Source organism: Megachile rotundata, chromosome 13, assembly GCF_050947335.1.
Source record: "Megachile rotundata isolate GNS110a chromosome 13, iyMegRotu1, whole genome shotgun sequence".
Lineage (NCBI taxonomy): Eukaryota > Metazoa > Arthropoda > Insecta > Hymenoptera > Megachilidae > Megachile > Megachile rotundata.
Genome location: NC_134995.1, coordinates 16,392,736 through 16,416,570, shown reverse-complemented (window position 1 = coordinate 16,416,570; position 23,835 = coordinate 16,392,736). Strand labels below are relative to the sequence as shown.

Below are 23,835 nucleotides of genomic sequence, written 5' to 3'. Positions count from 1 at the left end.
AAATCATCGTAACGGTATATAGGTTAAAAACCACGAGTGTACGAAGTGAACGATTACGGTAAACGAAGAGGGAAGAAGGAAGAAGGAAGGTACATTATAGCATAGTTGAATATAGTAGCGAAGAATACAAGTGGAAGTGGAAGTGGAAGCGTTGACGGTAGTGAGGGTAGTGGCAGTGTGGGAGAACGAAGAGGCGGAGAAGGCTCTGGTTCGGGGAAGGCTCGGGGCTCGGGGAAGGTTTACTAGCCGGCGCGGCGCGGCGGAAGAGCATCGACGGTGACGGCGACGGCGACGGGGGCGGGGAAGCTGTCCACCGAACGGAACGACCGCTCGCTGATACGAACGCGACGAGTCGAACGATTCTTCGTACAACTGCGGATATATAACGAGTTTCAACGATAGCTACCGATTTTGTGGCAGGTAAGTTGTTACGAGTCGAGTCAAAAATACCTAACGGGACGTACAGTTTCGAATTTTACGATACTACTGAAACGCGAAAGGATCGTAGTCTTCGGATTAATTGACAGGAATGACGTAGCGTTCAGGGGTGTGTCGTCGATTAGGCGGCAATCTTTGATGCTTTCGTACGCGTCACTGCCTTTGGATAATACGTGATCCTTGATCGCTATCGACATCATTTTCGTTAATCTTTCAATGTCCGACTAAGGTATTTCGATAGTCGGTATTAAAATACTGCTCGTAATCGCGCCATTAAAAACCATTACTCTCTGCCGCTGTATCGCCATTTGCATCGTTAAATCATTGACCTTCTTTTCTTTCCGTTTGTACGTTTATCTATTTGTCAGTAGGGGGATCAGTTTTTCTACGATTGGGTAAAATATGACAGTTCAGGTGTAGACGCGAAAAGAAATTACACGATCGTAGAGTTTTAGCGTCATCGTGATATTTCGCAGAGCGTGCATGTACATATGTACACCGACGAATGAATCGAGTCGTTGCAACGAAAGTAAAGATTCCGTTAGTCGCTTTGAACTTTCACGTTAAAGAAATATCGTACAGTTTCGTGTTTACGCGCGAGTAGTATATACACATCTAGTGACGAGAGATATCCTCGTCACTAGTAACAATGAGTATCAGTTTTTTCAATGCGTATAAGTTTAATCGATTTGTTAAGGCATCGGACGGTATCGTATTAACGAAGCTCGTCAAAGCACGACTAAAATAAAAGTTGAATCTGTTTCGTAATGTTAAATTTGACTCTTGGTATTTGTATTTGTATTTGTATTAATGGTACTGGTATTACAAGTGCCATTGCTAGGTTATTGTCGATGTCGGTGTTCTATTTTGCTCGTATTTGCGTTAGATGAGTGTGCGCACGTATGTCGATACGTGTGCGTGTTAAATGCATTCATATAAAGCACTTTTAATAAATAGTATCTAATAAATCGATACGTTTTAAAGTGATCATTTGGACGTATTCGGACGAATAACGTTATACCGAGTTCGTATCAACGTCCTTATGATCGTTCCTTGTCATGATATGGTTTCATAGACCGAATGAAATTTGTAACATGTACGATTATATTGCATGTTCGAAGTAAAACACGGTACTAGTTGACGTTACCGTGTACTCTTGCGGTAGACAAAGTTTCAATGTTACGAATGTAGTGCAAAGTTGATGTATATTTCGAAATCACGAGGAACATGTCTTCTTTTTCTTGTCGGGTGTCAGAACCGCCCGCGCGCAATCTATCGTCGCTTGGAAATAAACTGGTTGCTCTCGGGTTTCCACTCTATAGAAGGCATGCTCACCTGTACGTTCTTTATCTTTCGATTTTTTTCATCGTTTATCGATTATCGAACACTTTACTATTCGTTATTCGTTTTATTAGTCGACTTTTGGGTGTCATATTTCGACTTATCCGAAGATCACGAGCTTTATTAAAGCTTTTTCAGCTTATTGTAGTGACGTGTGTACAAAAAACGTTGTGTGGCCGATAAGCGTGTCCAAGCACTACATAAAAACGAAAGTTTTCTGCCAAAGGAAAAGTTTTATTAGCCGATGCGTACTCTTTTAGTAAATAGGATAAATAAATAGGATAAGATATGATCGACTTGTATTAACGACGAGCATGGTACCGCCCAACGAACCAACGGACGATTGTGAGCTTTACGGTTTAAGTTATGACATCATCGTGTCGAGAATCAACGGACGCACCGCGTTAAGTGTCTCGCGCGCAGTGTACACAAGTACGTACAGTTCTTTCATTATCTTGCCGATTCGATACATCGACCGTTCAATTGTATTTATATGTAATAAATTACGTAAATGTACGTGTATATATACATATATGACGGATGTGGGATAGAAACGAGTGCAAACAGAAGTGATCCTATCCTAATAAGATGGATCCTATGGTTCGAGAAAATCGATACAGCGGACGATAACGAGTAACGAGAAAACTGAGTAGCATAAGATCGCGATATACTTACACACTGTAATTAATATACTAATATAGTGGTTTTGAGCGATCAGGAGATAACTGATGAAATCGATTATCTGAGCTTTGACCTGTTTCAATTCAGAATTCACGGAAGTTATGAATTCGGGTTAAGCACACGCTTCCGAATTAAGAGCCGTTAAGCAAGGTTATCACCGTCGCGCCAGCGTCGAACATTTCACGGGAATCACTGTCTTGCGATACACGTACATTTTTTTCATTTACCTCCGTTTAACTCCTTGTGTTCTTCGTGTACGGTACAATACGTACAACAAGATAGACGATAGTACGTGTCAGTGTTTTCGCGTGAAATATGATAAACATCTTCGTCGATAGATAGAATGATCGTCTTTGTAGAAATACGTAAAAAATATATATAGATAATACAGAACGAAAGGATGGAGAAGACAGGAGCATGAATGTAGTAAAAGCATAGGGTAAAATGAGAGAGCATGGTATAAATAAGCGTAGGAAGAATTTGAAAAAAGGCAAGTACGATTTCCGTCGCTCTACGGATTCTTGTTGCTCGCATACGTACCCTTGCTATATAACGCGATCGACGTGCGTTACGCTCCTCTGTTGCTCGCGACGTTATCGATCGTATGCCGACTTCCCTTAATTTTTCTTTTTTTTTTCTACTATGCTTTTTAACTTTCGCGTTTAAAATTGGGCGCTGATAATTGGAAATTGTTTACTGAATAAGCGGTCGATGGTGCGTAATTAAATATTTTGTATAATATCAACGAAAAGATTCTTTTTTACATATATAACTTACGGATAAGCTTTGTAACGTTATGATTGATGTAAAACTATTTGTTTCAGCCGGCGTTTAACGTTGTGGTCAGGAGAGAAGAGTGGTGAAGGAGGCGGCGGCGGTGGTGGTGGTGGTGGTGGTGGTGGTGGTGGTGGTGGAGGCGGCGGCGGAGGAGGAGGAGGTGGAGGTGGAGGTGGTGGAGTCGGAGAGGGAGCTGGCGGTGGAGAAGGTGAAGGTGGAGGTGGAAGAGACGACGGTGGTGGTGGCGGCGGTAGCGACGACGGCGGCGACGACGACGACGACGACGACGACGACGACGTCGGGGGTGATAGTGCCGATGGTTGTGGCGTTAGTAGTGTAGTGATAGTGGTCGCGCGTTGAAAGTGTTAGAAAGAAGGGAAATTCGAGGAAAAGAGGATAAGAAAAAAGTATATAACAAAATAGGGGAGAATCTAGTAGAGTGAAAAAAAAAATTATAGAACTGTAAGATCGGGTGTCAAAGATGGCAGATACGAGTCCACAACCAGCGTTGTCAGAACCACATACGAATGGAGTAATGGACGGTTTAACAGAGGAGGAGAAAAGTAAGATGCGACCAGCCGACATCGACGCGGTAAGATACGAATAAAAGAGAGAGAGAAAAAAAAGAAATAAGAAACAAATATCGTCGTGTTTACTTTACTAATAATTAACCATGTTGCACATTATTGTTAAATATATTTGTTTTAACAATTGTATAGGATATGAGAGAAATGGAGAGGAGGAAAAGGGTCGAAATGATGATGAATTCGCGACTGTTTCGAGAGGAGTTGGAGCGAATAATTGAGACGCAAATGAAAGATGGTGCTGGACCATCGGGTCTGCTGCAGCAAATCTCTGACATGATGGGTGCGCAAGGTGCTCGGTTTAGTGGAAATGTGTTTAAAAGTAAGTCGATCTAATGTCAATCTTATGGACGTATTTTATCAAACGATTCTCCAAATGATATTTTCTCGTAGATTCAAACTGCGTGTTACCGATCAATGATATACGCGGCGTCGAAAGTATGGGCTATGCGAAAGGAGAGAAATTATTACGTTGCAAATTGGCAGCCGTATTTAGATTATTGGATCTGTACGGTTGGACCCAGGGTGCCGGCGGACAAATAACTGCGCGTTTAAATCAAGATCAGGAACACTTTTTAGTTAATCCTTATGGCTTGCTCTATCACGAAATCACTGCCTCCAGTTTGATCAAAGTCGACATGCAAGGGTCGATCGTCGAACAGGGAACGACCAATTTCGGCGTTCACGTAGCAGGATTCCAATTGCATTCGACGATTCACGCGGCGAGACCCGATATCAAATGTATCGTTCATATTACTACTCCGTCCGTTACCGCCGTAAGTAGTAAAACGGTATCCTTACTTTTTTTTTTCCCCCTCTATTTTCTTCGTCCTCTTTCTCTTCGTTTTCACTTTCTTCTTTCGAACAAGAAAGAAAAAGAACAGTCTTTCTTTACGCGAACAGATATTTCTTTTATAATTTCCCGTGTGTAGATCTCGTCGTTAAAGTGTGGATTACTACCGATCGGACAAGAGAGTATAGTAATAGGTGACGTGAGCACGCATCAGTACATTGGTGGATCTTTTGAACCCGAGGAAAAGGAAAAGATTGCAAGAAACCTTGGCCCGATAAACAAAGTGATGATGTTAACGAATCGTGGTGCTCTCTGTTGCGGAGAAACCGTCGAGGAAGCGTTTTTTAACGTTTATAACATGGTTTTAGCTTGCGAGACTCAGTTAAAGCTAATGCCCGCCGGTTTGGATAATTTAAATCTTATTTCGGAAGAATCGAAGAAAGCCATATTCGAGGCTTCGAGAAAACCACCGACACCGCAACAAACGACCGTACCGATTTCCGACAGCGCTGTTCTTGCCGAAAAACTTGATAAGCGCTGGCGAATCGGTGGAACTGAATTCGAGGCACTCATGCGAATGCTCGATAACGCGGTAAGCGTCCAGATATTTTCTTTTACTTTACTTTCCCTTTATTTTATCCTTTATCTCAGAACGTATCTTGTATTCGGTATTTTATATTGTATCGTTTCGGTTCCATTCGATGACATCGTTCCATTTCGTTTTGTTCTTAGGGCTTTCGTACCGGTTATATCTATAGAAATCCTTTGGTGAAAGGAGAACCTCCGCGACCACGAAACGACGTCGAAGTGCCTCCGGCGGTCTCCTCGCTGGGGTATTTGCTCGAGGAAGAGGAACTCTATAAACAAGGGTGAGTAGACGCGTTGTACGAGCAAAAGGTATACGCGGTGTTTAGAGATTTAATTTAATTTCGTGTTTTCCGTTCGTTTCGCAGACTCTGGAAAGGCGGACGCAAAGGCACGGATAGATCGCGTTGGTTAAATTCGCCTAACGTGTATCAGAAGGTCGAAATACTGGAAACAGGAACTCCTGATCCGAAAAAAATTACAAAGGTAGAAGTCATCACTTTTGAGAACAAAAATGAATAGTAAATATAAAAGAGTGTTCCTAAAAAATAGAAAATTTAAAGAAACTAAGACGAAGAAATACGAATAATATATTATCGATAAATATATATATATATATATATTTTTTTCTTTTCGAAAATTAATATCGATATTTGTAGGCACTTTGTTCGCGCGTTGTTGCATTTTCGAATTTCTAAAGAAGTTATTTCGGTAGACACAATGTTCAATTATTATCGTATACGTGCGACAACGGAAAAAAAAGTCACGTGATCAATCAGTCGCGAACATTGTTCGGCTCGTGACTGCATAACACTGTCTGTAATATCTTCAGATATATCGCTTTTCGTATATTTTTACGTTTACTAGAGAAAATTTAATATAAACAGCATTAGTATTCTTTCGTGCAGCTTGATTTCGCCAACATTCGATTATATTACTTTTTCATTTATTTCTTTTTTGCTATTGGCATAATAATAGCATCATGTTTTTCGTACATTCCAATTTATGTTAATGTATTAGAGAAATAGGTATGAAGTAGATACGAGGGGGGTAGGAAAAAAGGGGAACCGTAAATAAACAGCTGGTTCTTTAAGAAAGCAAAAGTAACAGTAGTATTGACAAACAAACGGAAGAAAATGAAGAAGAAGAAGAAGAAAACGAAGAAGATGAAAGAAAATGATTAACAGACCGACATTTAAGGAAGCTTAAATAGTCAGTTTGTAAATTAACTTGAAACGTAACCCCAACTAAATGTCGTAATTATATTCGCGTGTGTTTTGGTCGATATTAAACTTACGTATAAATTTAAATGCATCTCTCTCTTGTAGCTCATTAATATATAAATAAATATATGCCTACTGTTCATCGTGTATAGGTAATTTTGCGAGAACGAAATAACCCTTTTGTTCACGATAAAACGATTTGTAGATCTGTACGATTTCTTTCATCGATTTGGAAATCAGCGGAATCGATGTACGTTCGATCGCGTTTAATCAAACCTAAAACGGATCAACGTTATTATCCCTTTAACGTAGAATCAATGACGAATTGTACGATATCCTCGGGCATATCGTTATTCTTTTGATCGGCTTATACTTATCGGAGCTGTGTATGAATGTGTGCCTGTTAACCGTCTCATCGTCCAAGCGACGTATATTCTTGCTACCCACTGCATTTACAAAACCAGATCGATCGACCCCGGTAGTAACAGAGATAGATAACAGAATCGAATAAAAAGATAAAGATGTAATATAAGGAGTACAGAAGAAATATAAGGAGAGAGAGAGAGAGAATGAGAGGGGGTGAGTGGGAGAGAGAGAGAGAGAGAGAGAGAGACGAAGACAAAATACATCGTTTTTAAAAAGTATGTGCGATCGATGGTAGATGTAAAAATGTGAAATTATTTATTCGAAACAGAATAAAATTTTGCTCGAGAATAAAAAGTTTAATCAGCCAAAAAATATGTTGGTAACGATAGTAAGAATATTGTACAAGGTCGCCAGCAAAGCAGGCACACATGGCATACGCAGATGATTTAACGAACTTTCAATTTTACGATGCTTTGTCAAACGTCGCGAATGTTCAATGCCGAGTGTGTCGAACGTCGAATGATAGATAGGGGTCGACTAACGTTCTGGTTTTGTGCGCAGTGGGTGTCAGATGGATCTCCGACCCATACCAGTACACCGGTGAAGATCGATGGTGCCCTGCAATTCGTACCGAAAAATACCAATCCAAAGGAGTTTAAGCAAATACAACAACAGGTAAGTGAAAATGAATATTTATTACCGCGATACGTGACCATCGTTTCAAGTACTTCAACTTCCTGAGCTGACATTGATGATTCGAAGGATGGTTCGAGCTATGTTTTCTTCTTCGTTTTAGATAAAAGATTACCGTAGAGCGGATAAAATATCGGCTGGACCACAATCCCATATATTGGAAGGAGTTACTTGGGAAGAAGCTAAGAAGATGCAGGTAAAAATATTTCACTTTCTCTTTTCGAAGCAATCGTTTCATACACTAAAGGAACTATTCGATTAAACGTATCGAATAGGATGCAACTATCAGTGGAACAGGGGAACAAGTGGTGTTAGTAGGAGCAGCCAGTAAAGGTATCATTCAAAGAGGCTTCCAGCACAATGCGATGGTTTACAAAACTCCGTATGCAAAAAATCCTTTCGATGCGGTTACCGATCAAGAGCTGGACCAATACAAAAAGGAAATCGAACGAAAACAAAAAGGAGATATTTGTAAGTGTGTCGAAATAAGAAAAAATAGTTGGTAAAGTAAAGAGGAAATTTCAAGATTTTATTCGATAACGCGTTATATCTCTTTAAAGACGACGAATCGCAATCGGAGTCGGAAGCGTTGTCATCGTTTAATGTTAGCCGTGCGACCCACGAATCTAGCACTGCCAAAAGTCCAATTCAGTCACCGGTATCGGTAACTTCGGAAACGGAAGAAGAAAGCAGAGACGGTAAACCATATAGACAATGATTTCGCGTTGTCAATTTGAACGAAAAAGTTAGCGAAGAAAAATATTGTTCCGATCGTTTTCAGAACCTCGAGTATTGCGAATAGAGACGAAACAAGTGCCTGCACCGAGTCAACCGGAAGTTGTGTTGAGCGATGGTAAGTTATACTGCCGCGATATATAATTCGCGGTATCACCTTTGGGCTTGAATCGTAAATTTATCTCGGAAAGATAAATGCATTATAGGGCCGAGGACGAGCGTCAGAGTAAAATTAGGATACGCATGTTCGATTTAATGTAAATGAAATTTTTGTCGATTAACGAACGCTGCCGTGAAAATGTTACGATTCACCCGCCAATAAGTTTCTTCCGATTTATCCTATCGTTATCTTACTTCTCTATCCATTTATGATCACTAACGCTTGCACCTTGCCACATGCACTACCCGCACATTCACGTATCCGCATGTTCGTGAAAAGTTAATGCATGATCTCGTTTACCGCTGAACTTCCAAGCATCATTTCTGCGAATATTGTTACTTTTTTTCTTTCGCTTTTGTTGTCTCGATTTTTTTGATTTTTTCATGTTTTCAATTGCTTTACGTTTCGTGTACGCGTGTCGCGACAGTTGGCCTTTCTTCGATTGTTGGAACAGACGTATCGAGAAAGTATAGTATATCGTACAACAGGAAAAAAGATTTCAGATACGTGGATGTAAGCATCCGTGATCATAAGGAGTATCTTCTGTCTCCACGAGAAAAAGGTGGAGGAGAGGAAAGAATAAGCGTTGAAATACATTTGTGGTGTATTTGGGACAAAATGTGGTTGCAGATGGTGATTGGTCGAGCAGGTACTGCGGTCAAAGCGATAGCGAGAATGAGCACGAGAATGAAAATGAAAATGAAAATGAGAACGAAAATAACGAGTACATTGTTAATGATCGTGGTAGTAAGCGTTGGAATTTATGGGAAGTAGATGATCAAGAACCACGTTTAGAAGTAGCTCGAAGTGGAGTTATCGCGGAACGATTGACAACTATGTTGATCGCTTGTCCTTCGTCGAAAGGTAACTCTGCGATCGAGACGAACGGCAAACTCGTCGATAATAGTTCGAATTTGTTTGTTCATTCGATAGAAGAGAAACGATTGGAAAAAGTATCGTTACGGGAAACAGAAAAAAAAGGAGAACGAAGATTAGAAGCGGAAAGTAATGGAAATTCGACGAAAATAGTTGACCGCGAAAAGGCTATTTCCGATTCGTCGGTATTCCTTTACGAACGAAAAGGCGAAAGTACAATGATAAATAATTGTTCGATGGGAGAAATCGTCGAAACGATGGAAGATAATGCTAATGGTTTAAACGGTGTTACTTGGTTAGAAACTAATACGAAAAGAAAAAAAGGTGTTTTAGCCTGTTCCAGTGAAATCTCGACAAAGTATAGTTTGGATTCCACCGATATGAGCTTGATATACAGTTTAACGCCGTTACTAGACCCGGAATATCAGGAACACGTCAACGACGTACAGACATTGAGAAAATCGTTATCTTCGTTGTCGTTGCCTTTGTCGTCGGTATCGGTATCGATATCGGCTGATCATACGGTTAACTTGGATTTAGCGGACGAAAAACAAAGTTTCGAGCACGAACGCCGATCGAACGAGAAAAGTTATCATTGCGTATCGTTCGACAAAACTTTTACAGAAATCGCGAACGACGCTTCCTTGGATATACGTGGCGACACGATTTTTCAGTTACTCGATACCAACGACGAATCGTTTCGAAATGACATAAGTGACAGTGCTAACGAAATTATCGCCGAATTAGACGCGAACGTATCTTGTTCGTTAAATGAGACTTTTCGAAGACCGTACAATACTTTTTCTAGCAATTGCAATTGCTGCTGCTGCTGCTGCTGTTGTTGTTTCAGCTGTTGCAGCTGCGGCGGCGGTGTTCGATCGTGTATCTGCCGCCAATGCGAATCATCGTTAGTTTTTGGTTCACCTACTGGTCTTTCTCGGTTTTCCGATTCGCCTCCATCTTCGATTCTGACGAAGGACGAAAAGCTTATCGAATTAGTTGAGCGTGAATCTGCTTGGTCAAGAAATGTGCCGAGTCGAAAGAATTCATCGACGGATCATCTCGAAGAAAATTCGTCCGTTACCGTCGTAAGCGAGATAGTACATCACTTGATAGATGCTCGCGCCGAGTCTCGGCAAAAACGATCAAACGTATCGGAAGAAACGATGAAATACTCGGTGAAGAGAACGGAGGACAGCGTGAACGTGGAACCAAGTGTTCGCGTTGCGAATGGCGAATCGAATTCTTCCGAAATCGAGCATCGTTTCGAACAAAAGGATTTTGTCATTACCGGTCTACCATCAACAGAGACTCCGGTCGATCGTGTTACATCGTGCCTATCTCTTGAGGGTCCGAAGGAAACTAGAAGTAAATCTTCAGTCGCGACAGTTTTCGAATTTTGTACGGTAGCGTCGAATGTTGACGATACGTCGTTTCGATTGAACTTTAGAGTGGAGAAGAGTCATAGCGCTGAAGGTGTCGGCGACAATGACGAAGCGGTATCATCGAATAGTAGCTATCTTAAAACTATTGGGAATCTTGTTGAAAATGAAGATTGTTCCTCGTCGAGTTTAGAAAGCACCGTCTCTTACCGAGATACGAACACGAGTACGATCAGTTCCGAAAGCGGAGATACGTTAACGGAATTATTCGGAGAGTCCGAAACGACGGAATCGGTAATGACAAATGACTCGTTCATGAAATGTACCCGATGCTCCGAATATTGTCCGTCGAATCACGATCGACGGAACTGTTTCTGTTTATCGCCTATAAACGAAGAGGTTGACGAGACGATAACGAGTTCGAAGAATATAACGGAACAAACGAGTTATCGGGAGAATTCGGTTGGCAAAACGAGCGACGATTTAAAGATCGAAGAATCTCGGTATATTACTTACACCTGTTTCGATACCGAGAACATCGAAAACGACCAATAATCATTAACGCGAAGCGTTGATTTAAAGAGACCGTCGTAACGTTATACTTTTCTTTTACGGTGCTAACAGACGCGAAATATTCGACAAGTTTTTAGATTTTCTCGGCATTGCCAATTATTTTCGAACGCTTAGTACATTTTTCTTTTCATTTTTCTTACTCATTTTGTTATTCTATCGAAAAGGTTGTATTTATTTTGCATTATAAATGTTTTTCTGCCTTCCTTTTTCGTTCCATGGAATATACGGACCTATCGAGTTCCGCCGATTCGTTAATTACTTCGAGATTGAGATTTTTATTTTGTATGTGCGTGTTCGTTGAACGCTCGTTAACGCACTGAATCGTACTAATCCTATATGTTTTAAAAATCGTAACTTACGCTCTCGTGTTTATCGTTTGCATTTTGTACTCGATACTTGTGTTGCACGCAAAGCATATTTTGTACGTATAAAATAAATCGTTTTTTTTTCCAACGTCTTGATTTGCACAGAAATGAATTTGCAGTTTGGTGAAACGCTTTGAAATTTCGATACTACCAAGAAGGAAGTTGAATCGCTTCGCGCTTAGCGTTTAACATCGAAGATCGATTGCGCTTCAGGAATTGACGTTTCGCGATAACCTCCACGTGGGACAGTGGCTGTAAATTATTAATCGCGATCATCTGAACGTGGCACGTAACGCTTTTCATATTTTTTATGTTGCAGGAGAAAATACCGTGAACGGCGATCACTCCGATGCGCATCACAGTACATTTTCTCAAAGTAGTAAAGAGGTTTGTTACTCGTATTCTTTTTAAATATTTGTGTGCATTTCGTTGTCCTCGAGCTTGATTCTAATCGTTCGATCTCGAATGTACGTATAAGATGTTTTTTCTTCGACACAAGCGAACAACTGTTTGTTTCCGCTGTAATTCTTTTAACTTAATGTAGCTAATTGAAATTGAACGCGGCTCGAAGAGTCGACGAACGATAGAGCTCGAGGACCTTTGCTGCGTATCGTCGATTAAACGAGTATGCAAACTGGGATGTTTGGTGTAACGATCGAAATAAACGTTTCGCTTTCGAGTTGTTAGTAAACGGAAGTAGTTTACAACAACGTTAGCGATCGTTACCGAATAGATTTCAATCGGAAACCGAAGAAAATCCGCTGCTTTCGTTAACCGCGACATAACGCTTCATCGAGCTAGTGTGCCAATAGTGTTCGCTCGCATGAAACCAAGGATTTTTCATAATACGAAGCGAAAGACGCTAAAGGGATGGGAAGAATTTGCTGCCGTGTGCCTGTGTACGTACGATGCGTGAATGCTTTGATCAACCGGGAGATCGAAATAACGGGATGTACGAGAAGGGAGAGAAAGAGAGAGAGAGAGAGAGAGAGAATTATCTATTTGCATGTGCATGCAAAAAGGTTCATGGTTACGGTTGGGACCTTCCGTGTTAAGGGTTCCGTGTCGCAGGATGTCAGCGTTAGCGAAGAATCGCCGAAGAAGGAAAAGAAGAAGAAAAAAGGCCTTAGGACACCATCCTTTTTGAAGAAGAAGAAGGAAAAGAAGAAGCCAGTCGAGGCGTAGGTAGTTCTAACTTTGGTACGTATGCATATTCATATTTATATTCGAACAATCGAATCGGATGAGACACGCTTCGTTTCTTCTTATTATTTGTTATTATTATATTATTATTATATTATTATATTATTATATTCGATATATATACATATATACAAAGATATATAGCCGTATAGGTATCAAGTATAGGATATAACGAAACGTTAACAATACGACGGTATTTTCTTTTCTTTTATTTCCTTCGACTTTTTACTTGGAAATATCTCTAATTACTCGATCGGTACATTATATATCGACCGGATACATATTCTGTGGAAATACTACCTAGTAGACGGAGCACGGTCGAAGAATAAAAAGGTAGGCCAAAGGTTCGAGGACTAAGCTACTGTTTCTCTTCTTCCCTTAGAATAGTAGATTTCGGCTGGCGCTACCGTAATTCGCATAGACGCAGCAAACTTAGATTTCATATAGGTATACGTGGGCTGTTGTTAGTCGCCAGTTAGATGATCGTGATCGTACATCCGCGTAGCTGCCAGCAGTGCAATCGAAAATCGTATCGAAGACGGGCTGTACGCGAATAGTGTCGACCGATCTGAGAAAAATTATACAGCGTTGGTTGGAGACGGTCGCGTAGATAGGGAGAAACTTTTTCTAAAAATTTCTTCTCTATTTCCAGACACTGCCACGTGCGAAAGCTCGTCGCAAATAAAAGAAGAACGTTCACCGAATAAAAGAAAAGATTGAAAACGCGAGCAGAAGAAGAGTCGAGGATTTCGCGCAATGCGACATTAAAAAATTCATATACCGCGGAGACGAATGATAATAGAAGATAGAAAATAGTACATAGGAAATTGAGAACCGAAATAATCATGCAACAATCACGCGCAGCATCTTTCCAGGACTCTCAAGACTGCCATCGCATTACGTCTACGATAAGAAACTATATTGTACCGTTAATGTTTTTACGTTTTTAATTTGTTAAAGCGTCGCGCTAAACTATTTAATCCGCTATTTAATTTTGCCTCCCCAGCCCCGTTTGTGTAATGCAATAAAACGAAAGAATTACGTCTACGATTTACGAGAAACGAACGAAAACGTTATTCGTGTTCGCATTTTGTCGTTTCCTTTTCCATTTTCTTTCCGTCGTTGCCAGCGTTACGTTATCTCGTTACGTTCTCTCCGTCTAATCTAGATCCGAGATTATACGTATATTAGAGCAACGTTGAAGCAACTGGAAGTGTAAAGGGGAAGAGTAGCAGGATAAATAGTAGAGTCAGTATTCGTCGGTAGCGTCCGCTTCTACCTCGTTCGAATCTAATCCGACTTCTTCGTAGTCTTTCTCGAGAGCCGCGAGATCCTCACGGGCTTCGGAGAACTCGCCCTCTTCCATACCCTCGCCGACGTACCAATGGACGAAAGCTCTTTTCGCGTACATCAGATCAAACTTGTGGTCAAGACGGGCCCAAGCTTCGGCGATGGCCGTCGTGTTCGACAACATGCAAACGGCTCGTTGTACTTTAGCCAAATCGCCACCAGGCACGACCGTGGGTGGCTGATAATTAATACCGACTTTGAATCCCGTCGGACACCAATCCACGAACTGTATCGTTCGTTTAGTTTTAATTGCAGCGATCGCGGCATTCACGTCCTTCGGAACAACGTCGCCTCTGTAAAGCAGACAACACGCCATGTACTTGCCGTTCCTAGGGTCACATTTCACCATCTGATTGGCAGGTTCGAAACACGCGTTCGTGATTTCGCTAACCGATAGCTGTTCGTGGTAAGCCTTTTCCACCGATATTATCGGCGCGTAAGTGACCAAAGGAAAATGGATCCTCGGGTAAGGAACCAAATTGGTCTGAAACTCGGTTAAATCGACGTTCAAAGCACCGTCGAACCTCAACGAGGCCGTTATGGATGAAACGATCTGTCCGATCAGTCGATTAAGATTGGTGTAAGTTGGCCGTTCGATGTCTAAGTTGCGTCGACAAATATCGTAAATCGCTTCGTTGTCGACCATGAACGCGCAATCGGAATGCTCGAGAGTGGTGTGAGTGGTTAAAATGGAATTATACGGTTCGACCACTGCCGTGGAGATACGCGGCGCTGGATAGATAGCGAATTCCAATTTAGATTTTTTCCCGTAATCGACGGAAAGGCGTTCCATCAACAACGATGCGAAACCCGATCCCGTACCACCGCCGAACGAGTGGAAAATCAAAAATCCTTGCAATCCGGTGCATTGATCGGCCAGTTTTCGAATCCTGTCGATCACCGTGTCCACTATTTCTCTGCCAACCGTGTAGTGACCGCGAGCGTAATTATTCGCTGCATCTTCTTTGCCGGTGATCAGTTGTTCCGGATGAAAAAGTCCTCGATACTTTCCGTTTCGTACTTCGTCTGCGAACGCGATCGAAACGACATGAAATTCTCCGTTTACCAACTTATTTCGAAATATCGCTTGATCTTACCGACGACCGTTGGTTCCAGGTCGACGAACACTGCTCTAGGCACGTGCTTTCCGGAACTAGTTTCGCAAAAGAACGTGCTAAAGCTATCGTCGCCTCCTGCGCCGTATCCCTTTTCCGTTGGCATTCGACCATCCGGCTGTATCCCATGTTCCAAACAATACAATTCCCAACAAGCGTTACCGATTTGAACACCCGCCTGACCAACATGGATGGATATGCACTCGCGCTGAAACAGTGTGTACGTATACATCTATTCCCCTCCCTTGCCCCCAGCCTCCTCTGTTTAATTTAATATCCGATCGCGAACGAAACGAAACGTTGCACTCGTAATCGTTCAAATTTATTATCGCGTCACTCTGTTCAACTTCGATCAAAGAGAATTAGTATTAACTATTTTCTCACCATTTCGAAACTCGGCTTTCTTCTAAGTAGTAGCTGAAACACGAACAACGGGGGACACTTCGTTTCGCTTCTTTCGGTGATTCCGACTGAATGACGCGGGACAAGAACGATCGACGGCCTCTTATATCATCTGCTTCGAGTCATCTTGAAATCGTAACGAACTAACCATTAACGATCGTATAGAAAACTATTCTCTCTTTATGTTCTTTTGCCCATTTTACAATTATTTTCTTAATTATCCAACTAAAACGTACGTGTGCATACATATACCTTACTACTGTACTCTATAAAAAAGATTGAAGATCGTTAGTCTTTAAATCGGCGCAGATGCAACGCACGAACGAAACGTTTCTATGATCAGTTTTCCAACGCTTTTGTCGCGTTTAACGTTAAATCTAATAAACGTATATAAATAGCTCTTACCTAGCCAAGTCGTATACGTACAGCCAATTGAACGAGAAATTCATGATTCTATTTCTATTCGAGTATATTTATCTCCCTTTGATTCTCGCGATTCGCTCTTACTATCCAACTATATTCAACGCACCGTATTCTATTATTAGTAATACGATATTTGCCCGTCATTCTTTTTGTCCTCGTATTCGTTCTCGTTTCCGTTCTTGTTCCCGTTCCCGTTCCCGTTCCCGTTCCCGTTCCCGTTCCCGTTCCCTTTCCCGTTCCCTTTCCGTACATTAATTTAATTGTTCGTTCGATCGATAACAATTACACGATCCAACTATTCTACTAGTCTACGCATGTGTCGTCAACAAATATTTTCTTTTCACGCGACGTGAAAAGTAAAACGAACTTGTCAGAATTGTTGCGTTTCGAACGATCATTTTCAAATTTCGTTTTACCGTTCTTCTTCCTTAATTCGAATAATACCGATGTAGATAACCACTTATCGTCTAACTACAAGATACGCGTATTCGCTCGCGGATACTTTCAAATATCGTTCCGTATTCAAGTATAGATATTACGAATTAGAGTAAAAGTGTACGACTGGCGCCATCTAGCGGAGAGCGGCGGAATTAGTACTCTGCTGAAAACACTATGCTTCTTATTGTTAAAAACTTGTGCTTCTCAAAATGTGCTCTTTACCGCGTATTTATTTACACGCGTACATACGTTTACATGCTCGATTACGTATAAGAACATTACCATTTTGTATTTTGCGTTTTCAATTGTGACGTTGTGCATTGTTGTTTATCGTGTAAAATAGAGTGAATGATAGTGTCGCTGTATCGCGTCTACATGCGTAAACGATGATAAAAGGAGGAGAATAACGGAAGACTAAAACGTAAACATAACCTCCGTGAAACGGATGATATATTCGAACGTATCCGTTGACGTCGGTCTATACTATACGAAATGGCATTCTGAAAAACGAAACCACGAAAATTCTACCTGTGCATTTGTGCATTTAATGATTGCCGATTAGTAGCGCATCGTTAGGTTAGGTTGTGCGATTAAAGAGGCGATACAAAGAATGGGACGTAGTCGTACACCTTCGCCTGGAAGGAGGAGAGATCGATCTCGAGATCGAGACCGGGAACGGGAACGAGAACGAGATAGAGATCGAAGACGAAGACGTTCGCGCGAAAGAAGACGAAGGTACTTTCGAAATTTTACGTTTGCATGCGTCTACGTTTGTATAAATACATATTTTTAAGGTAATCTTGTAAATAATATTACAGGTCCGTTGAACGAGATCGCGTAAAATCGAGAGATAGAGAGAGAGATCGTGATCGCGAACGAGAAAGGCATAGGCGCTCGTATAGTAGATCAAGATCAAGAGACAGAGATAGACCCAAACCAAAATTAAAGACTACGACGGCGGAACGTCCAGTGATCACGGGTAAAATTAATCAATTTCCGCCGACACGAATAGCGCGAATGTTAGAATTATTGGTTATTTTATTTCGATAAACCGATTACAGAGGCTGATCTCCAAGGTAAAACGCCCGAAGAGCAAGAAATGATGAGAATAATGGGGTTTTGTGGTTTCGACACCACCAAAGGAAAAAAAGTTGAAGGAAACGACGTGGGAGCCGTGCACGTTATCTTGAAAAGAAAATACAGGCAATATATGAATAGAAAGGGAGGATTCAATAGACCGCTAGATTTTGTTGCTTAAAACTTTAATGGAAATCAAATCAATCTTTAGTCCAAGACAAATGTTTTGAAAGGCAACAAACAGAAATTTTAATCCAGATTATTTTCATCCACCGTCTTGAATCGTTTATTTGAAACTGTCCTATCGTCAGCGTTGTCGTCGTCGTCGTCGTCGTCGTCGGCAGCGGCGTCGATAGATCCAACTGCGCTCAAGTTGTGATTTTCGTTGTCCGCGTTCTCCGAGGTCGAAGATAGAAGCTGTTAACGTTGAATAAAATTTCACGATGTACGTGAAATATAATGCGATAAATGCGATACTTTTTTATTACTCTAATTACCAAGCTTGTGTCCATTTTTTCGAGGTCTTCGACCAGTTGTGGATTCTTGATTCTAAAATCTCTAGTTACGCTATGTTTCATATAATTTTCCAACGGTATCTGTCAAAATAAAAGTTATAAGTCGAAGAGAATTACGGGAATCGATAAAAAGATCGTACTTCGATATTTCATACTTACGCATGTCTTTTTGCCGAGTAACAAAATTTCTTTGTTGAACTGCTCGATCTCAAAAACTACGCGTGGTATTACCTTGGTTTCTTTTAAAATTTTATTTCTTTGCGCGTGCGAGTCAGATTTCGAGCGTGTTTTGTTTTGATTTTCCTTTAAAGAAACATATTTCTATAGTACTAGAGTAAAGAAATCGACGATACTGTTTTCTAATATTGATACCGTCCAGATAACGTTTTCATAAAAAAACCTAACAAAGAAAGATACAGAAGAAGAAACGGGAAAAGAACTCTTCAAAATCGACATACCTCCACGTATGTAACCAAATTATAGAAAGCAGACTTCAATGGTTTACCAGCTAATTGAATCACTTGAATGAATCTGTAATGAGTAATATGTATAAAATATGTCTGTATAAAGTAAAGGGATGTACTTTTCATGGAACTCGTACTTGACCGCTTGGAATGCAGCGTTCTGACCGTTTGATTTTATATAGAAATACTTTGTAAGATTTCCCAGCAAGTGATAAAAATATTGCAAATTCTTAAACGTAACATCGGTACATGGACCTGGTTCAATCGATGTATTAGCTAACGTACAAAGCGTCTGTGCCAGTCGAGAAAATTGTTTACATAGATTTCGTTCTTTTTCTCGTAAACCGTTATTTCCTGTTTCGAAAAGATATCAACAGTAAATGATTATAATGAATTAGTCAGTTTTCGAATTAGTGCTCACGAGTTTCGTCGGTTACACCGGATGCTCGAGCAACGGCGTCTTCCGCTTTTAATCGCGTCAACAGCCAACACACGTTATTTAGCTTTTCTTTTATACAAATATTTAGTACGTTATAGATATCTAATGCGGTATCTTCGCGTATAATCTTATATCCTTCGTTCGCGATTAATTCAACCTGTATTCGAGCGTGGACAAAATTAATGTTAGTCTCGATGATAGAGAGCGCTGATCGAGATTACTTACGCCATCGATGCTTCCAACTTGTTTACACAATTCCAGACAAATATCGTACAACGTCTCTCCATATTCTTCAGTATGTTCCTCTAGACGTAAGAAGAACCGTGTAATCGCAGAAACAATCGAATTTTCGATCATCGATTCCGTTTCTAGAACTTTCTTGAAACACTCGAGTATCTTCGTAACGCGCGAAATTAATTATCTAAATACGATGAATGTACGTCGAGAAATGAAAATTGTATAAATACCAACCTTTCCAGAATTATATTTTTCGTAATTAATTTTATACGTATATTGTTCGATTATTTCCAACAACAGAAACGGTATTTTCTTCTTCTCGTCGGTATTCGTTTCTTCGATCAATGAATTTTCCAAATAAACTTTTAACGAGAAGATCAGTTCTTCTAATTGCGAGTTCACATCGTTCGATATCGTGTCCTTTCTTGACGATACTTGCAACATTAAAAGATAGATAGTATAAAGCAATAATGTTAATCGAGTAATTATAAAAGATCATTGATTAAATACGTACAAATTAAATCGAGAAACCGCGCTAACTCGGACGAGTGCAACGTACAGATGAAGCAAGAAATTTCTTTGAAGCATTGCAAAGCTAATACAGCTATCTGTTCGTCGTTTTCTAATGCGTCCTTCGAATTTAATATAAAGTGCTTATACAATAATCTGACGAAAAGATGAGAAATCGTTTGGTATCGAGAGAAAAAAAACATATGAATAAATCACGCATAGAAATTCGTCTTTATCGTTCAATTACCGGCCGATCTCGATGCACGCGTTTGTGTGCCGATCGTTCACCATTCGAGGGCTGTTAATGGCCAATTTTGCACGTTGTAACAATTGGTCTAACGTTACAAGTAAGTAACAACGAAACCTCGCGTTTTCTCGAAACGCAACTTCCTCAGGAATGGTAAATGGTTGTCTATGGTTGGGAAATCGATTAGATCGTATGAAATTAATTCGATTAATTCTTATGCTTACGAATATAAAAGTAACAGGCTTTGACAAATCGTATCCAAATCCATAACGGTGTTTGGTACTTTGATGCTATTCGATTTGACAAACTTCCTGCTAGTGTTATTTACGTCCTTGTCCTTCTTGCCTTTGCCGTTATCGAGTTTCTTCATTTTTGTGGATTGCTACCAACAATTCGATATCGAAGATTGAAATTTTTTATGGAAAATGCGTAAAAAAATGTCGAAGGAATTTAAAAGCAAGTTAAATAGTTCACCGTTTTGATAAAGTCTACTGATCGTGTATAACATTTAAACAAATCGTCTATTTTGGAGAAACACTCGATATTGCCTTTTGAACATTCTCCTATTCTAAATGCCGTTAAAGCCTCGTAAATGGTAACAGTTACAGCAAGATTTTTCATCCTTATCTGCGACTTGGATAAATCCTCGAATAAATCTGTATCGTCTTTCTAAAAGAATCGAATCATTCAACAACCGGATTCGTAAACAGACACTTCGTACATATATTATACCTTACTGCTTTAAGTAATATTAATTTCTACGTTAACGTTTCAACTTGCCAACTTACCAGATTTAGATGATCCAATTCCGTAGCTATCATTTTTTTATGCAATGACTCTAAAGTGTCGCGTACTTTATCGAAAATAATCGTCGATCTCTTTGACGTCGTACCAAGATATATTTTTTGCAGTGCAAATATTAATTCTGCGATTGGTTCTTGTGGAACTACCTCTGTACCGATTATATTAATGCACAAGTCAAATTTCACTGGTGGCAAAATATCATCGTCCGTATGGACATAAAGATTTAAATGCGAAAGAAGCATGTCCAACACGATTTCTGTTATTCCAGGATTTTTTATCACGGTATCATATAATCCTGAACACACAATTTTTCTCCAGCTATATGATTTTTATCAAGACATTATTCGTCCAATAAATAATCCTTACCTTCGTATAAATGTAGTCTGACTTCGAATTCATAAGTAAAACTCTTTTTCAATATATCCAATATTTCGTAACACAAAGTTTTCTCACATTCCGATTTTTCTCGTTGCGAACTGTACTCTAAAGTTGCCTGAACGATAGAATAAACGTTTCAATCGCGTTTCGATCGTGATCGTCGGTAACGATAATATATATATATATACATAATTAGATAGTATTTCGATTCAAAGTCGAGCATACTTGAGTTAACGCTGATCTGATACTGGAACTGGAACTGGTCACGAACGAAGAAGAATTATGACGTTGACTGAGTCTGAAACTGTCCAGCGAGTGCATTTTCGAATATTTTAACATTTCAAGAAATCCGGTAACTGCCATATGCCGTTTTGATACACCTTTCCTATAAAGGGCTTTCCGTAAAGTTAAAATAAGGTTTTCTCGTATACTTGGTGAAATGCGTATCAATGGAAAAATAGCGTATAATGCTTGATTAGCAACTGCGCTAGGTAAAAAGAGCAAACGTTCGAGAAGAATCATGATCCAGATTTGATGATCCAAAATAAGTATCGATAATTCACGGCAAGCGTAATTTAAACAATCTGAAAGATATTTTCGAAAAAAGTTTAAATACATGAATGTTAATATGTTCGTGACATTTTCATATTCGTGATAATATCATGTTCATTCGATTACCTATATAATAAATCGTTGATGCACCGCCTGCAACTATTTTGTTAACCAATTCTTCCATCACGGTAGCGATCGTTTCGTGACGTTTTTTAATTACTTCTCGAATTATTTCTGCCCCTATGCGTACCGTTACTGTTGTATTATTTTTTAATTTTTGGTCCGAACTCATTAATGCAAAGGCTAAATTCATGAATCCTTTTAATATCAAGTGCCGATCTTTATTACTACGAATTGAACGAACAATTTAGCTAGAGCAAAACGAAGAGAACGCTAGAGAAAAAGAAGGAAATGTTATCGGATAAAGGGAAAGGTAAAGGCTGCGTTACCTGCAATCTATAACTTGCCGTACAACTTCAATAACATTGCAAGGAAAAGGTATTAATTTCCTCAACCATGCACTACCTTCTCGTTTCTCTTTCTCTACACTGCTGTTGACGATGGTCGACCTTAGTGTCTCGAAGATCTATTAAACACATTTTCAACCAGAACAACGAACCTTATAAGATTTCGATCGAAACGAAAAGTTATTAACTTCCAAAAGTTGTTACCTGTTCTTGGTAGATGCTGGAAATTGTCGTTAGTGCAGCAAGTATAAATGGTTGTAATATATATTCTGAAGCAGAAGACACGTTCTTTAGATGACGAATAAAATCCTTCATATTTTCATGATTCAGTTGAGCAGCCTGATATATGTAGTATAATACTGTACTCTCTGTATCTTGTACTTCTTTCGTACCAATTATCCCTATAGGAGCATAAATCTAAGGTAATAACTGAAATGACCGATTGAAGGCATTCTGCTCTATTTACGTACCGATGTCTTCGAGACTATCTTTATCGTCGTTAGACATCGCTATCGCATAAGACGCTCGAAAATACTCGTTTAGGGCATTCAAAAGGTATAGACAATCTCGCTCTTTACATAACTTTAGTATTTGATATACAAACGGTGGTACTTGATCTAAAGAAAGGTCAGCCAAAGCGGAACAAGATGCCTTTATAACTTGATTACGATGAGCCTTACCTAAAGCCATATCTCTGCACGTACGAAAGATTTGAAGAATCATAACGATAGATTTTAGGATCTCGAATGATGGATGATTCAATTGTTGGCCATATATCAAATTATTTACCCAAACATTTTTGCCAAAGATGGTAAAAGATTCACGTTCCATCGATAATCACATATCGCTTTAATGATTAACGATTTATATTCGTCGCCAGAAACTTCTGTATCCGCGTGGACAAGGTATTTTTCATTTTCAAGCATTTCCAATAGGACTGGCAACAAATCTTTCCAGCTAAAATAAAAAAAAAAATGCCAAAAGTAATTTCATGTAATCATATCGGAAGTTGCTGTGACTTGAAAAATTATTTTACCTATGTAACGAGTCATTATTATTATGAATACTGATAAGGCAAAAATCAACAAGTTTAACGAGATTTTGTTTTGAATATTTTGGAAAGTCAACGATTATTCGATTGACGATTGCATCCACTTGTCCAGTTGATATTTTAACATTTCCCAAATCTTTCAAAACAGCTTCAACCAAAATACGTCGCTTTGTTTGACAAGCTTCCGAATCGGAGAATTCTTGTAAAATATCGTCCACTATTTTTGGTCCGTCCAATTTACAGATGCTATTGCGTATTATTTTAACGAGCTGTTGGAACGTTGCTTTTAAAACAGTTATTAATATTTATCGTTAAAACAACTTTTTATTTACCTCTTCGACATTTGTGTCTCGAATAAATGCGCGCAATTCTGAACGATTTTCACGACTCCTTAAATTTTCGAAACGTTGATACATACTTCAATAGTTTTAATCAGACAATCGTGATAATTATTGAGCGAGCGAGTCGAAGGCGAGCGAAACTCTTATACTTGACTTTGCAACTTCTTCGTCCGCGTTTTTCTTTTGCACCGCTCAACCAATTCTCATCAAATTTTGCACGCGCATGCGTATGTACATCCAGATGGACATA

General features: G+C 39.7%; 4 protein-coding genes across 22 annotated transcripts; 2 read left to right on the top strand and 2 right to left on the bottom strand.

The window, feature by feature from the left end:
* The first annotated feature begins 3,577 nt into the window (after positions 1-3,577).
* hts (adducin 1-like protein hts) lies at positions 3,578-13,836 on the top strand. 13 transcript variants are annotated; one of them, XR_001097446.2, is made up of 15 exons: positions 3,578-3,829; positions 3,957-4,143; positions 4,215-4,597; positions 4,754-5,206; positions 5,347-5,483; positions 5,568-5,685; positions 7,350-7,463; positions 7,585-7,677; positions 7,757-7,952; positions 8,042-8,179; positions 8,263-8,334; positions 11,892-11,959; positions 12,629-12,772; positions 12,912-13,108; positions 13,428-13,836. XR_001097446.2 is itself a non-coding variant. In XM_012297905.2 (14 exons), the coding sequence occupies exons 1-13, from the start codon at positions 3,719-3,721 to the stop codon at positions 12,755-12,757; spliced, it is 2,184 nt and encodes a 727-aa protein (XP_012153295.1). In that variant the 5' UTR covers positions 3,578-3,718; the 3' UTR covers positions 12,758-12,772; positions 13,428-13,836. The 13 variants fall into 13 exon arrangements, 7 of the variants coding, with proteins under 7 accessions (XP_012153295.1, XP_012153292.1, XP_076395260.1 ...); XR_013040363.1 differs by lacking the exons at positions 12,629-12,772; positions 12,912-13,108 and adding an exon at positions 11,678-11,826; XR_001097448.2 differs by lacking the exons at positions 12,912-13,108; positions 13,428-13,836 and adding an exon at positions 11,692-11,826 and having other exon boundaries at positions 12,629-12,742.
* On the bottom strand, positions 12,966-16,228 carry LOC100878612 (tubulin alpha-3 chain). 4 transcript variants are annotated; one of them, XM_076539173.1, is made up of 4 exons: positions 16,048-16,218; positions 15,625-15,768; positions 15,223-15,448; positions 12,966-15,151 (listed from the first exon to the last, which is right to left on the bottom strand). In XM_076539173.1, exons 2-4 carry the CDS (start codon positions 15,625-15,627, stop codon positions 14,025-14,027), a joined length of 1,356 nt encoding a protein of 451 aa, XP_076395288.1. In that variant the 5' UTR covers positions 15,628-15,768; positions 16,048-16,218; the 3' UTR covers positions 12,966-14,024. The 4 variants fall into 4 exon arrangements, with proteins under 4 accessions (XP_076395288.1, XP_076395287.1, XP_076395289.1 ...); XM_076539172.1 differs by lacking the exon at positions 16,048-16,218 and adding an exon at positions 15,895-16,035; XM_076539174.1 differs by lacking the exon at positions 16,048-16,218 and adding an exon at positions 15,879-16,021.
* A 501-nt stretch (positions 16,229-16,729) lies between these two features.
* On the top strand, positions 16,730-19,503 carry ytr (U4/U6.U5 small nuclear ribonucleoprotein 27 kDa protein yantar). Its single transcript, XM_003708513.3, has 3 exons — positions 16,730-17,238; positions 17,322-17,482; positions 17,565-19,503. Exons 1-3 carry the CDS (start codon positions 17,114-17,116, stop codon positions 17,759-17,761), a joined length of 483 nt encoding a protein of 160 aa, XP_003708561.1. The 5' UTR covers positions 16,730-17,113; the 3' UTR covers positions 17,762-19,503.
* On the bottom strand, positions 17,749-23,714 carry FANCI (Fanconi anemia complementation group I). 4 transcript variants are annotated; one of them, XM_012297894.2, is made up of 23 exons: positions 23,577-23,714; positions 23,230-23,513; positions 22,983-23,150; positions 22,874-22,887; positions 22,664-22,810; positions 22,398-22,594; positions 22,176-22,312; positions 21,853-22,073; positions 21,400-21,758; positions 21,163-21,289; positions 20,781-21,091; positions 20,467-20,661; positions 20,217-20,374; positions 19,993-20,157; positions 19,750-19,901; positions 19,470-19,669; positions 19,224-19,394; positions 18,981-19,155; positions 18,697-18,913; positions 18,554-18,626; positions 18,255-18,398; positions 18,078-18,176; positions 17,749-17,997 (listed from the first exon to the last, which is right to left on the bottom strand). In XM_012297894.2, the coding sequence occupies exons 1-23, from the start codon at positions 23,658-23,660 to the stop codon at positions 17,830-17,832; spliced, it is 3,966 nt and encodes a 1,321-aa protein (XP_012153284.2). In that variant the 5' UTR covers positions 23,661-23,714; the 3' UTR covers positions 17,749-17,829. The 4 variants fall into 4 exon arrangements, with proteins under 4 accessions (XP_012153284.2, XP_003708590.2, XP_012153285.2 ...); XM_003708542.3 differs by having other exon boundaries at positions 22,664-22,887; XM_012297895.2 differs by lacking the exon at positions 22,664-22,810.
* Between the last annotated feature and the right edge of the window lie 121 nt (positions 23,715-23,835).